General features: G+C 36.6%; 1 protein-coding gene across 1 annotated transcript in view; it reads left to right on the top strand.

The window, feature by feature from the left end:
- The window catches only part of LOC132122011 (protein bicaudal C homolog 1-like), an 88,567-nt gene that overhangs the window by 50,480 nt on the left and 21,573 nt on the right, over positions 1-16,514 (top strand). Inside the window, exons 4-6 of the mRNA XM_059531809.1 lie at positions 10,533-10,612; positions 11,240-11,398; positions 12,604-12,657. Coding sequence (XP_059387792.1) covers positions 10,533-10,612; positions 11,240-11,398; positions 12,604-12,657 — 293 coding nt within the window. The remainder of the gene's footprint in view (positions 1-10,532; positions 10,613-11,239; positions 11,399-12,603; positions 12,658-16,514) is intronic.

Consider the following 16,514-nt stretch of genomic DNA (forward strand, 5'->3'; position numbering starts at 1 on the left):
CCTTTGGCTGGCCACAATAAAAGGCCACCCTAAAATCACACAGCACAATGTCACAGATGTTACAAGTTTTGAGGGAACGTGCAAATGACATGCTGACTGCAGGAATGAGTCAGAGATGTTGCCTGTGAAGTGAATGTTAATTTCTTTACCATAAGCTGCCTCCAAAGGTGTTTCAGAGAATTTGGCGGTACATCCAACCAGCCTCACAACCGCAGACCACGTGTAACCACACCAGCCCTGGACCTCCAAATCTAGCATCTTCACCTTCAAGATCGTCTGAGAACAGCCACCTGGACAGCTGAGCAGCAATCGGTTTGCATAACCAAAGAAATAGCCAGAAACCATCTCAGGGAAGCTCATCTGCATGCTCGTCATCCCCATCGGGGTCTCGACCTGACTGCAGTTCGTCGTCGTAACCAACTTAAGTGGCCAAATGCTCACATTCGAAGGCATTTGGCACTTTGGAGAGGTGTTCTCTTCACGGATGAATCACGTTTTTCACTGTAAAGGGCAGATGGCAGACAGCATGTATGGCATCGTGTGGGTGATTGGTTTGCTGATGTCAACGCTGTGGATCGAGTGGCCCATGGTGGGGGTGCGGATCAAGGATCTGTACACAATTCCTGGAAGCTGAAAACATCCCAGTTCTTGGACATGTCACCCATGTATACGACAGCGTGTTCCAGTTCCTGCCAATTTCCGGCAACTTCACACAGCCATTGACGAGGAGTGGACCAACATTCCACAGGCCACAAACAACAACCTGATCAACTCTATGAAAAGGAGATGTGTTGCACTGCGTGAGGCAAATGGTGGTCAAACCAGATACTGACTGGTTTTCTTATAAATCAAATCTAGTTGTGATGTTTAACAAAAGTATAACCATTTTAATTCTTTGTGTAAAGGAATTGAATCTTAATTTAAGCTGAACATTTTTTTAAATCATTTGTAATAATTATATTACTATCCTATTGAGTTTTGAATGCAGGTTGAGAAGCAGAGAAATTTGTGAGCATCGCAGCATAAATTTATTTCTGTCTTCATCCAAGGTTCATTGAAAAACTGTGTCTGTGGTGAAATTTCAGCAAATTGTTACAAAGCTCAATGTCCAGTTCAAAGGGAGATTTTTTATTTTACAGAAATCACTTTTTAAAAACTATAACGAATGACTTGCTTGGACTACAACACTTATTTTCCAGGATTTGTGATATAACAGATGCCTACGAATGGGACAAGGCCTGGTTGAGCTGCACTAGAGAAGGCAAGGAGTGTTATCACTATGTCTGAGATATGCTAGCTTTCCCAAGGCAGACAAACTTGTGGTGAGTGGTTACAATCATCCGGGTTTAAATCACGCTCAAATTGATTTGATTTTGACGCAATATTTACACTGAAGCTTACAGGCGGCTATGGTAGGGGGCGTGACATTTCCCGACCTGGCGCCGAGTGCTGCCAATCACAACACACACTGGCCCGGCTAACCAATCACAGCACATTTTGTATTTCAGAAGACGGGCCTTCATTTGATATAGGAACTACTTGAGCCGTTCATGCCAGACTGGGGAGAGAGGGGTTGTAATAATGTAAAATATTCAAAAAATAATGTGTTTTTTGAACAACCTAGCATGAATGCTTGTTCTAGTACACACCCAAAACAAAATCAGGGCTTTGTAAGCATAATAGGACCAGTTTAAAACTGTACATATTGCTGTACAAGGTGAGCTACTAAGCAAGTTAACTACATCAGAAAAGCCATATAGAGCTGGTTTTGTGATGAAAACTTCAAAATGTATTCATTTACAAATCATGCACTATGGTAAAATCGTTTGAGTTTAGTTTGCATTTTAACAGTCCACTGTTTTTCACTGTGAGTGTCGTTACTGGAACCAGCATTTACCGATTTTATTTTTCTTCCAAAAAATGGAAGATTACTAATAATTAAATATTTTCATCTGTATGCTAGGCATGTCTCTTGGTGGCTGAAAGTGCTTAGTAATATCAAGACCTCAGCTGCTTAATAATGACAGATACTTTGCAGACACATTTACAGGCTCCTAAAAGTCTCTGGAACCATGGATCATCTGGGATTGGACCAACACCCACAGTTATGTGCTATTATCCCTCTCCTCAATTGGCCAAAGAGCCATCACAACTAATGCAGTCATCATCGCCTTCGGATGGGCCATAACTGGAATGCTAGGAACTAGAAATGGCCTTGAGACTCTTTTGTGTGTTAAAAGTGGAAATGCAGCTTGCGGTATATTTATGTGGCTCCTGAGGACGCATTCCATTTCTGAAGAGTCTGAACCGATGTAGGGAATTTTCATTTTAGTCTCTGAAGTCTCTCGCTGTCTGTTTCACTCATTTGCCATCGTAAAGCTCAGGTTGATGCTCCGCAGACCTTCACAGAGCACTGTCACAAGAAAAGGTTGAGTTTGATTTACTATGAAAGACTTTGCTTCTTTCAGAGTTTTCATTCGGTGTTTGCATGTTGACATTAAATCAAAATGATATCCTCTTTGTTGTATCTTAGCGGCATGCAGTGAATGTCCTGTTCTAAAATTAGCAACATTTCATGTGTTGCTGGAACTTTTCAAGTTATCATGGATTCAGAATTTACCCTATATTTATTTTGTTAATGCACGTTCATTGTCTTTTCTAATGAGTCATCTGTGCATGTTATTGTAAAATGGAAAAAAAGCTAGTCGTTCTTATCTTTCTTGAAAAAGAAAGCACTGATAACTAAGCACTGCTATTTGTCAACCTTTTTGTCAAGAACCACTTTTCACAATGTAATTACCATGCAAACTTTTGGCCTGTTTTTTTTTTTTTTTTTTCAATAGCAAATACATCATATTACAAAAATAGCATGTATTGTGAATGCTGCTTTGTTGACATTTAAATAAAATCAAAATCACTGTAATTCGAAGAAGCAACAATTCAATTAAATTATTAAGATCTCTAATGTCAGTCTTTTGACAGCAAAATTTTTCTATAAAATGGTCTATGGATAGATATATGGATGGATGGATGGATGGATGGATGGATGGATGGATGGATGGATGGATGGATGGATAGATAGATAGATAGATAGATAGATAGATAGATAGATAGATAGATAGATAGATAGATAGATAGATAGATAGATAGATAGATAGATAGATAGATAGATAGATAGATAGATAGATAGATGACTAACATTTTAAATTGTAATGTATTACTGAGATGCAAAGATACATTTCGGCAGCATTACTTCAGTCTTCAAATTACTCTAATACATGAATGCTGATTTGCTGCTTGAGAAACATTTTATATCATTATCAGTGTTAGAAAGGTTATGTTGCTTAATGTTTTTGGGTTCATTTTTTTAATGAAGAGAAAGTTTTCTAACATTATTTTCTTTGGTAAATAATTAAAAAAATATATCTAAATAGCACCTTTTGAAAAAGCATTGCCCCAGTGACAGCTTTTGTACCTTTTCTTCTGAGAGTGTTTAGCGACCATTATCAGTTAAGCTATGCTTAAAAAACACAGACTGTGAGTGTTTCGCTGCTCTCTCTGCCTGTGCCGTGCCATCTTCTCACACAAAGATGGAGAAACCTGGCTGACATTTCTGACTCACCCTCACTCATCTTGGCCAGTCCAACTCAGAGCCCTTAATAAATCTCCGGCTGCTGTATGAAGAGATTTATAGGAGGACAGGAGAACAGAACTCCCACTGGCCTGCTCTTAAAGGGGGGCAGCAGCTGTAAAAACAGTCCGAAGCGCTCCATTCTTCCAGTGCTTATCACCTGGTCCACCACACGGTTGAATCAGACCGGGTTCTCATCTCCATGGAGAGCTGTTAGGCTGCTGGCGTGTGCGGCCCAGTATGCTCCCACAGTGGACCCAGAGGGGATTTAAGGTTCCCTCCTTTAAATGAACATCTTTGGCTCTTTTGTTGGTAGATTTTGGATACAATAGACTTGCCCTCTTGATCCCAAGGAAATAAATTTCTTCCCAGAATGACTCTGTTACAGTGTGAGGAGCAAATGAGACATTACCATAACAACAGATATGAGGAACATTGGGATTTTATGGGTCCAACAGGATTTTATAGCTGATACAAAACAAGTTATATAAAAAAGTTAATAATCATAATCTTTACATAATCTTTACTTAATATCCTAATTATTTTTGGCATAATAGAAAAATCTATAATTTTTTACCCATGCAGTGTATTGTTGGCTATTGCTACAGACTACAGACAGGCTGCGTGACTTAAGACTGTTAGTGCTCCAGGGTCACATATTATTATATTTCATAATATCGCATTGTTATTTTTGCAAATTATACATTAAGCAATATATTTTGCATTGTGCTTTGTTTTTAAAATATTCAAATTAGGCATAATTATTTAATTTTTATTATTTTAGTGTATTATTATTTGGTCAACAGCAGATTTGTTAATAATTAGAATTTGAAAGGTACAATTTGAGACTATTAATAATGTAAAACAGTAAACCTTTTCTTATAATATAATATAATGTATAGTTGATACAAGTTCTATAAATAGTTGCTTAATTGTATTTACTAATTTGACTTGCAATAAACTTAAAAAAGAAAAACATGAATAAATAAGATTTCATGCATTAGCATTTTTATTTACTTATTATGTATTTATTATACCCAAGGTTAACATTTATTTTATTTTTATTTAATTTATTAGTTTTTTATTTTTTTAAATTAAACATCAAACTACACAAAACAATATACTTCGTATCGTGACTTCATTACAATAGTTTTTATTTCATTTCATTTTATTTTAATGATCTATTCGAGACTACAGAATCTTTTGCCTGAAATAAGTTATAACTTATAAATTATAATTTGAAATGTTTGCTTCATAAGAATATAATAAATATTATATATCATATCATATAATTATATAATACACGATTACAAAAAAGATTATCAAAAAACCCTCAGTCAATTATTTTTCATATTTTAAAAAGCAAAACTTAAACTTTGTTGTCTCTATGTTATATATATATATATATATATATATATATATATATATATATATATATATATATATATATATATATATATATATATATATATATGAGCAATAAATGCTAATGCAAGTGGCAAAAATGGTTTTAAATAATTGAAATGTATAAATTATTATAATTATTATTATTATTATTATTATTACCTTTTTTATTTGGTAGATGCAAAATACTGCAGAAAGCCAAATTATTCAATCCTTTAAAAATGATTTATTCTCATTTGCCACTAGTATAAAAACTGACACAGTCAGTGATGTGTGTGTGTGTGTGTGTGTGTGTGTGTGTTTGAGGTTGTAATGTTGCAGTGAGCACACAGCAGTGTTCTGCTACATAACGAGACATTGTGTATGTTCTCTGGGACTTTATTGCAACACAACAGCAATAAACATCCCGAATCACTTGGGAGGCCTCTTCGCTGTTTGGAGGGCCACAGGAAAGCCTGAGCCTCTCCATTAAGGTCTCAATATTATCATCAAACCTTCTTTGGTTGCAGCCCTCACACAAGAAGATGTTATCACATCTCCGTTGCTGCCACAACATCTGTCTGCTCACGATGGTGGAGCAATCCAAATTATGTAGTAGAAAAACAGAGCAGCTTCCTGCTTTTCCTTCATGCAAAAAGGCCTGTGTGACCTCAGAGCTCCATTAAAAAATTACTGTCATTTGAAATGTTATTAATTGCTAGCCTCCATAATAAATTTCCCTCTTTCACGTGAACTATGCTGAATTGAGCCAGAGTGTGTGAGTGTATTTTGTTTTTGTTAGCTCACGAACATCTGTTCGGTCACACACAGCAGTAGAGGCGCATAGTTTTCGCACTGTTTGTTGTGCAAGATGTCGTGACACCAGATGTGCTATATCACGTGACTTATGAAGCACATGAGAACGCAAATGTAAAAGCTAAGGAATGGAGCAGATTTATAGAACCTGTATGTTGTGGAATCTTAAAAACATGGATGCAAGGATATTATTTTTCTGTTCTTGAAGCCTCTTGGAAAAAATGGTGAACATTGTAAGGATACTTTCCTCCTTAGACAGAGAAAGTCTTGAGGCTGCCACCTAGTGGTACAGCAATCCTAAAATCCATTAGTGAATTCCATTAGAATAGAGCATGTGGACACCCAACCCCATCATCACAGTATGGGTTCAAACTAAATTGAATCAAGTATAAATCCATATTAAATTACATTTGCCTTCCTGTAGTTTAAAAAGCATGGTGCTAGCAACGCCAAGGTCATGGGTTCATTTCCCGTGGAATGCATGAACTTATGAAAATATGTACATATTTAATATAATGTAAGTCTTCAGATAAAATCACATGTCAAATGTTATTGTAATTGAATGCATAATTTGTAAAAATGCATTCATTTATTCATTTAATGTCATTGCATTTCATGATTAAAAAACAGCTTAGTATTTAACACTTGTGCTGCAGGACTCAAACCAGTGTTTTTTTGTTGTTATTGTTGTTGTTTTTTACTACATTTATGCAATTGGCAGACACTTATTTTATAGATTAGATTAGATTAGATTAGATTAGATTAGATTAGATTAGATTAGATTAGATTCAACTTTATTGTCACTGCACATGTAAGGTACAAGGCAACGAACTGCAGTTAGCATCTGACCAGAAGTGCAATAAGCAGTTAGTACAGAATATACAAGGTCTACAATATGTACAATAACTATACAGATAAGTATTATGAACATAATTTACAAATTTTAAATACTATCAGCATGATAAACAGATGTGTCCTATGTAGTATGTACATAGGTGTACTATGAATATACTGTACAGATGGATTATGTAAAAGTGTATGTACACTATAGGCAGAACTATGAACATATGAACATAATTTAAACTAGTGCAATGGACCGTAAAGTGCATAGAAAATATCTCAGTGCAAATGGATAAATCAGTGTTTCTGGATGAACAGACAGTAGTGCAAGTAATAACAAGCTTAATGTTTTTTGCTTGTTGTAGATGGATAAATAAAGGAACATATAAAGGAACATAAGCAATTTGTCACAAAATATTTAGAGTTTGCAATAGCATGTTTATTAAAAGGTTGTGTTAGGAAACAATGCAGAGAATAAAAAATGGATGTGTGTGTGTGTGTGTGTGTGTGTGTGTGTGTGTGTGTGTGTGTGTGTGTGTGTGTGTGTGTGTGTGTGACATCAATGTATGTTCCTCAAACAAACATGCTTCTCAGGATATAGATGCACATTCTCCTGTATGTCTTTTAGTTCTAACTGCTATTGCTGTCTTTTACTACTGCTGCTTTCACTCACAGTGGCAGCACTGCAACAGTTTGCGGGTCTCTCAACACATGACACAATCCACTGTGGGCATTTCCAAGCAGCCCATAAAACGCTGTGGCCTCCAAAACAGCATGCTCCATTTAGCTCATGCCACCCCCTGTGTGGATAAACATCTCTCTGAAAAGACATTTCCCTCTTAAACCCAACTTCTCCACTAACTTGAAAAATTATAAGAACAAATCAAAGGATCCTAAACCAATCATCAAACAATCATGCTTTCTATAGCCATTAGCAGTCAAACCGATTCTTTCCACGTGATTCAGCATGATGAATCATAAGTGTAATGCACTGATTTGGTGTATCCAGCTTGTTGGTTGTTTATTTTCTCTCCTTTTTCACATTCCCCTGCTGTGTTGGAAATGACTGATTTAGTCATCAGGATCAGGAATGTATAGATCAGGAATGTATTTCAACAGATGTGTTTCTCCCCCCACAATTGTGAGTGTAGCACTTATCAAAGCCAGCTGTGCATGGACGTGTGTCAGCAAAGCATCTTTAGATGGAGCTATATTTAAACACTAGTCAAAGGTTGTGAGGAAACCATGTGAAAGAAGATGTGCTTTTGTAGTCTGCTAGTGGTTACTGTAACTACACTATTACGGTCTTTCTTCACTGATAGCCATAGCATTCTGGACACACACAATATATCTATCTGTGTGTGTGTGTGTGTGTGTTTACGTATGTATATACATATATATATATATATATATATATATGTATATATATATATATATATTATTGCAGTGAATGGGTGCCGTCAGAATGAGAGTCCAAACAGCTATGAAAAACATCATAATAATCCACAAGTGATCTACACAACTCCAGTCCATCAGTTAACATCTCGTGAAAAGAATATTTGTATGTTTGAAAGAAATAAATCCATCATTAAGGCATTTTAACTTTAAACTATTGCTTCTAGCCAAAATACCAGTCCATAATCCATAACAATGCTTTCCTCGCACTGAAACTATGGTGTTAAATTGTTTCGCTACAAAAACAATAAAGGTATGCCTCATTTTTAATTAATAGATAATAGCAAGTGGGATTTCAATATTTTGTTTTTAATTTCAGAAATCTGGTCACCTTAGTTTCAATATTGTAACTTGGTTGAACTTTTCACTTTAATAGTGTCGTAAACTGCGAAAACATCTAGTTAAAGCCTAGATTTTTTTATGAAAATCTCAGGAATCCCAAACAATTTGTCTGTGCTTTTCACAAACCCACCCTCTCTCATGTGTATAACAATAAATGCACCAACGGCAAAAAGATTTATGGTTATGGTTATTTTTGCTTTGCATGCACAAACTTGAAAGTTTGGTGCATTGTGGCAGCCTTGAACACCATCCACACCAGCATTGCTTCGCTCTGTATGCAATAGACATATTACATTTCAACATTTTCACCACTCTTGTAAATCCTACCCTTAAGGGGGTGCCTCTCAAAACTGGTGAGGTGGACAATAATTGCCTGCGTGGAAGCTGAGCGAACCTAATCATTGGGTGTAATCCTACATCTGTTAAACCACACTCAGTTGGCGAGTTTGCATGGGACAAACCCCTTTGTATGCGATTATATTCTTGTTTTCCCCCTAACACCACAGTATAAACTGTAAAACCTCTATTGAGCGCTTGAGCTTGACCACAGAAAATGTTCACATTACATGCAATTTTAACTAAGGCCAGTCTTACTGTAGTGGCTATAAACGCTTGGTATGTTTTCTGCTTCATGGAATGTTGCTGGAGCCGGGCTGGAGTGATTTCCTCCCGCAGTGTCCGTCCAGTCAGGCCGAATGGGTGTTTGCAGGATTTTGTGGTGGAGAAATTCGCTTCTGCGTGGGACAGTGATTTAGCCTGGCTTTTCCACTCATTCCCTCTGGCATTAAAAGCTCTCATCACAAGCTTCCTTTAAGCACCGGAACAGCAGCTATAGCATGGAAAGCCAGACGTGTAGTGCTAGACCTGGAGCCTTGTGCTTGTCTTCCTCCTTCACGGAGAGAGAATTACATGGCTTGGCTTGTCTTGTGGCTTGCTTTAGATTCTAAACTAGTTACTAAAACATGTGTGGGGTCATGAAATGAACTGTGATGAAATATAAAATTTGTTTTATTTTTTCCCCAAATTACATTTTATTTATCCCCATGTTACTTGTTTTACTTAATTTTTTTTTACATTTGAATAAATGTAAGAAATAATCAAAAAGCACATCTTCTCAACTGAGTTCATGAAACTTTAACAATGTATTCATTTATGAAGCTATTAAAAATAATGTAGAAAACCTGTGTGTTCTGCGTATTTAATTAATCTTTTAAAAATGTAACAATTCCTTAAATCTTTTTGCAAACAAGGTGGGTCTAAGTGGGCGTTTGTCGGGTGGAAAAGTTTTCAAGTGGACCAGACATTGTGCCGTTAACCAGAAGTCTTTCTGTGGGACACTAAGCAGAGGTCTACTTCATGTTGGCATGAAGGTTGGGAAAGTGGATTAGTTTAGGGGAATTTGGGGGTTTTTGCAGCACAATGAGACAGATGTTTATGGTGCGGAAGTCAATGACAGAATGAGCAAGTGCTGGAATGATATAAATATTGTCTGGATTTATTTAACCGTGAAGCACTGTATATGCAGTTTTCTGCCAGCCCTACTTGAACCCAACATTATTCATGTGAGATAGGACTTACCACATAATTTATATGAGTAAATGGCCATATCGTTGATGAAGGTTTATGATGAATAAAATAACTGCCTGACTGCCTATGCAGAACTGACTTACTACTTGAAGGTATTTTGGGTGTCGTTGTTTTTTTTTATTTAATACTGTTTAGAGGTTTGAGGTTGGTAATATTTTCTAAATGTTTTGAAAGAAGTATCTTATGCTCACCAAAAAAAAAAAAAGCAAAAACAGTAATAATGTGAGAATTTATTACAATTTGAAATAACTGTTTTCTATTTAAATATGAAAATTTCATTTATTTCTGTGTTGCAACGCTGCATTTTCAGCGTCATTTCTCTGATCTTCAGTGTCACATGATCCTTCAGAAATCATTCTAATATGCTGATTTGCTGCTTAGTTAGCTGTTTGTTTAACTAATTCTTTTTCGAAAATGCTGTTAATAGGCATATAAACTTTATGACATGCCTTATGCATTATGTATTTTTCTCTTTCAGATCCACATATCAAAGTTAGTGGTAAGAGAGACAATGTGAAGGAGGCCAAGGAGAAGATCATGTCTGTCCTGGACACAAAGGTGAGCATGTCAAGTCAGATTGGGTGACTCTTATTTGATATGTCATTGTGCATTACAAAAATGTCTCATTCATCATCCCTGTCATTCTTGGTTGCTGTAGTAGCTGGATGCGTTTGGTTTTACGACAGCTGTGATGTTTGAAGATCCTGAGCGGAACTATGTGGAGCTTGACATCAGGAGCTTTAAAAAGGAATGAATCATGGCTTAAATCATATTAGCAAAAGGAAGAAGACACATTATAGCATTGGCCGAAGCCATTGGTGGATCAGGGGCATCTGACATCTGTGGCTTCTGCTTTAATAAAACATTTCAGACTATATTCATCCTTCTGGTAATTTATGTTGCGGAACATCCACCAAAGCCAACTGAAGAGTTTGTTGTAATTTCCCTCAAACGTTTGATGTGAAATAGGAAATGGTGTGTATTGACATCTCTCGGTAGACTTGATGTGATGAAAATCTGACTTGGCTCTAGCTCATAGATCTAATTCAGTCTGTCACAACTTTAATAAAGCTGCTCAGAGGAGCAGGATCTGTTTCCTGTATTTAAAACTGAAGCATTGCACCTTCAGAACTGAGGTGAATATGGTACCGCAGTTAATACAATCCTACACTTTTGTTTCCTCAGAGCAATCGCGTGACTCTAAAGATGGACGTCTCACATACCGAGCATTCACATGTCATCGGCAAAGGGGGAAACAATATCAAGAAGGTGATGGAGGACACGGGCTGTCACATCCACTTCCCCGACTCCAACCGCAACAACCAAGCTGAGAAGAGCAACCAGGTGGGATTCTGACTTACCCAGCTTACTCAGAAAAAAAATAAAAGAAAAAGCTGAAGTTTGTGTATTAACAAAAATGACACCTATTTTTAGGACTGGTAGCGTATTTAGTAATGCAGTGTTATTTTTTATAGCAATTAAGCATAAGTTTTAATTTACATAATGTATGTTTATATTTGATTTTCATGTAATTGTTATTATGCTCAGTATACTGAAATACAGTATTTTTTATTATTATCATAAGATAATTGCATAAATATCACCACAGTAATGAGAATGGGGGTTTGTTTAATTGTCATACTGATAATGATAAATGTAAAAAATCGTGATGTTCGTTAGTTTCACTTTCTTTAATAAAATTAAATAAATCGGTTGGTGATAAAATAAGTATCTTGCGCTGCATTCATTCGATTTAAAACAGTACAAAACAGTACTGTTGTTCAACATTATTAGAATTGAAACTTTTTGTGTTTTAGTGTATTGTAAATTGTAATTTATTCCTCTGATGGCAAAGCTGAATTTTCACCATTATTAATTTAGCATTTAGTGTCACACGGTCCTTCAGATATCATTGTGAAATGTGGAATTGAAGAATTAATTTCCTTAAAAAATCTTTTGAATGGAAGAATATATGCAAACATAATATTATTATAATCATAATAATGTAATTTATAAGTATAAATGTGTTTGTACGCTTGTTATTTTAGGTTGAAGTATGACCTGGGCATGTTTCTTGAGATATTCACCAAAAAGAGTATAATTTCCATTTCAGGACCTGGACCTGTTTTGATTTCTAAAATGAGTTTATGTATCACTGAGCTACTGATTGTATGCATATTGCCTGCAGCCTAAGGGAGGATAAGGATTGAGCCATAATTGGATGCGAGACATGTTTCCAGACTTGATGAAGTGGGGAATGTGGAAATTGAGCAATGGCATGGCCCTCCCTCAGTGTGGGCTCATGTGTTGGGTTCAGAGTGGCTGGTACTTGCTGACAGGTGAATGAGAGCCAGCCAGGGCAGAATGAAGAAACCTCACCTCCTAGTGGTGCTCGTATGATAACATTTGGCAGACAAGTATTTTTCATTCTTAAGGGATTAGTTCACGCAAAATGCATGGAACTTCTATTCTGTTGAAAATAAATAAAATATAACTTCTAACTTGTTCTCTGTGAATATACATCTGACTTTCTTGTTTCTTTTCTGCAGGTGTCTATAGCCGGCCAGCCAGGAGGAGTGGAGGCCGCCAGAGCCAGAATTCGGGTAAATAAACATTCATACTATGATTACAAATGTCTGTGTTGTTCTGCGATAAAGTCAGGAAGTAAAAGAAGGAGGCTGTTATTTATCTTGAGGAAGTAGACAGGTACAGGGGGTGTTAACATAAATGATTTTTTGGATGAGATAGACACATTCCTCAGCATCCCAGCGGCCATCCCAGCAACACAACAAGCAGCATTCATCTTTCTCTGGATGTTTCTATTTGAGAACATGGTGCTTGAATCAGAACCGCTGCCCTCTATTGGTATATTTTATAAGCACTATAGCCACTTCTGTCCAATTCGATGGCATAAAAACCTTCCTTTCACAAAGCTTTACAGGCAAAAGCCTTTTAATAGGATAGAACATGAGGAATTAGAAGGTTGTAGGAAGGTCTTGAGTTTTACTTATAAGACCAGCTTTAATAATGGCTTGATGCGGAACACATGGTGCCAATTGAAGCTGGTTTGAAACTGCGGCTCAAGTGATATCTTGACTGTTTGGCCGGGTGTCGCCTGTGCTCTCTTTCTCCATCCAGACTCTCTCCTCGGATTTCACCAGTGCCAGGGCTCCGCACACGTGCTTCCTCCTCAGAGAGAACCAAGAAAAACAAGCCCAAGCATTTGAGCACAGAGTGCTTCCTTAGTGTTTGCATAAAGACAGAGCCCCAATTAACTCGAGGACGTTCTACACCAGAAAATATCATAAGCATTCTCTATTGTTTCACGAAGCAATTTGTATTAAATGAGTACCTTTTGAAAAACCAGGCTGCTCCATTTTTCATGTCCAAAACATATAAAGTTCTGTGTGTGAGGGAAGGATGTTAGTGGGGCAGCCTCACTTTTTTCTCTTCCTCATTCGCATGACCAAAATTCTTCTTTTGACCACCTAATCATCTCCACTTTTTCCTTTTTTCTCTCTTCAAAAGAGATTTTCACCCACAGTCGTTTCGATGCTTTATTGTGCCGTTACACCCATGTGAATGGTATAGCGCGAGCATAATTCTCATACTTAACCTCAAGTCAAGTTTCAGGCCAACTGAGATTGTTGCGGTAAAGTTAGAATGCAAATTAACATATTTCTATGAAACCTGAGAGGTTTCTGTCCCTCCAATACAAATCCAGGTAACCAAAAGTTAAAAGGCTATAAGGGAGGCGTAAATCAAATATGATGATGAATGAATGATGACAGAATTTTTATTTTTGGATCTATTTAATGTTCTGTTGTACAAAGGTCAATGATGAATAACTGCGCCCACAATAAAGAAAAGAAAACATTTCAACCTCTTTTTTTATTATTATTTTAATTTCATTTGTGATGGTTTTGATAAAATGTTCTACCGTTTTCAAGAAAAGCTTCAATGTATAAATGAATCTAAAAATGTTGTTGTGTAACAATAAAGTAAAAAGTAATAACGTATTTCAGTGTACACATTCTAATCATTATTTAAAAATAATAATACATTTATCCTTTTTTATTATTTTTTATGAATATCAAAAACTAATTAATAAATAAAAATGAATACATTTTGGGCAGTTGCACCACCACATTATATTTTACAACTTAAACTAACCTTGTCTTATCATAAAAAGGTCAAATAATCTCAAATAATTCTCTAAGTAAAAATAATAAAATATTATTCCAAACTTAAAGATATGAAAAAAAAATTCATTAATTACTCACCCTCATTTCATCCAAATCTGTATGAGTTTCTTCTGCTGAACACAACCAAAGATATTTTAAAGAACAGTAACCATTGACTTCCATAGTATGGAGGGGGAAAAAAATACTGTGGAGGTTAATGGCTGTTGTCAACTTTTTGGAACATAAGGTTGAGTAAACAATCACAGAGTTTTCCTTTAAGGATGATTTGTGATATCAGGACACTATGTTATGGTCCTAAAAATTATCATAATGTATATTAATTCAAAATATAATGAACATCATCATAGAAAGGCTGTATCCAAACACTGAACATCATGTCATTGGCCCACAAGCAAAATATTTGTATTGCATGTTTGTGTTTTGAGACCCTGCATGTTTGGCCATGTCCCAATAATTGATGCTTGAGCGAATAGCCCGTTTAAAGATTAGCCTTGCTTTCTTGGAGGGACCTAGTTAATTTCAATGGAATGATCCACAGTGCATCCTCCTCGCTCTTTGGTTGCATGTTGTCTGTGAAAACAGCAAATACAGAAGTTATTGATTCTACAGAAGGTCGGAGGAAAGCTCAGACCTCTTGTTTGTAAAAGATCAGAATACAGAGCTCCCCTCCAAATTCCTTATTAACAATAAGCAAAACAAAACACAGCTTTTTGTTTGGAAAGCTTTGCTCATAACCAGTGCATAAGCTTTTGGTAAAAAATAACCATGGTTATGGTTGTAATAGCTCAAGAATGATGAGAATTATTAACAAAGATAAATGATTGGAATTCCAAAGCTTGCTCCATGACGGATGCCCTGCTCCCAGCTAAAGCTGAACCTAATAAACATCTCCTTGTCTAAATGGAGAGTGTCTGTCCTGACCACATCTAAAAGTGCAGAGAATGTCTTTCTTTTTTGCCCCCGGTACGGAATATGAGGGTGAGCAGAGCCCCCACATCATATGGGACTGATCAGAGCTGCATTTTTAAGGCTTGGCTATTCAATCTGTTTACCAATTCAGTTTGGTAAGGCACTGTTTGCTGGCCCTAAATCACAGTAGAATGATGGGAAATATTTGCTTATTCCGCTTTGTTTCTGAAGACTTCATGGCTTGAATGGCATCCAAATGGCCTGCTAGCAGTAGCTTTAATTTTGGCCAGCATTCATTTAGAGCAAACCATGTTGTTTACATTTAAAGCCAAGCACACACTATGTTGTCATCCTATGCACATTTAAAAACTTGAGTTTCTTGTTTCCCTTTGTCAAAATAATTACGTGCAGCTAATTGTAGACTGTATGTGTGCTTCAGTTAAAGTCACTCTCTTCATCAGCTGTGGTCATAGTCCTGAAATGGGATTCTTGCTCACAGCTTTTGATTTGTTGAGTTGATTCTTGAAGAGATCCTATATGTAGGTGTGTTTGTTTCTTCATTGGAACGTATTTGGAAAAATTATTGCTTATTATTTATTATTGCTTATAAAAGTGAAACTGAAAGTCGTGACATTTGCCAAGTATGGTTAACCATACTCGGAATAGGTGCTCTGCATTGAACCCATCCAAGTGAACACACACAGCAGTGAGAAGTGAACACACCATGAACACACACCCGGAGCAGTGGGCAGCTATATCCAGTGCCCGGGGAGCAACTGGGGATCCTGTGCCTTGCTCAAGGGCACTTCAGCCATGGGTATTGAGGGTGGAAGAGAGCACTGTTCATTCACTCCCTCCCACCTACAACTCCTGCCAACACCGAAACTCGAACCGGCAACCTTCTGGTAACTAGTCCGGCTCTCTAACCATTAGGCCACAGCTGCCCCCAAAAATGGTGCACCATTATAGATAGAGGACTTGTATTTTAGCTGGAAGCAGTGGTTTGAAGTCAAATAAATCTTGATGAATTTGTTCATGCAAACATGCAGCTTTTCACTTTACAACATATTAATCGATGGACTGGAATGTTGTGGATAACTTGTGGATTATAGTGATGTTTTTATCAGCTGTCTGGACTCTCATTCTGATGGCACCCATTCACTGCAGAGGATTTTTAAAAACATTTGGGGATTTTACACATGTGCATTTAATGCAATTAAATGCAATTTTGTCACAGTGAAAATCTTGAGCTTTTGCTTGTGTGGGAAACATGGATTTGAATCAGTTTCCAGTTTACTCTAGTAAAAAGTTTCAATAGAAAAAAAACAATTGAGCTAGATTGGGTC

The sequence above is a fragment of the Carassius carassius genome, chromosome 40 (assembly GCF_963082965.1).
Source record: "Carassius carassius chromosome 40, fCarCar2.1, whole genome shotgun sequence".
NCBI lineage: Eukaryota > Metazoa > Chordata > Actinopteri > Cypriniformes > Cyprinidae > Carassius > Carassius carassius.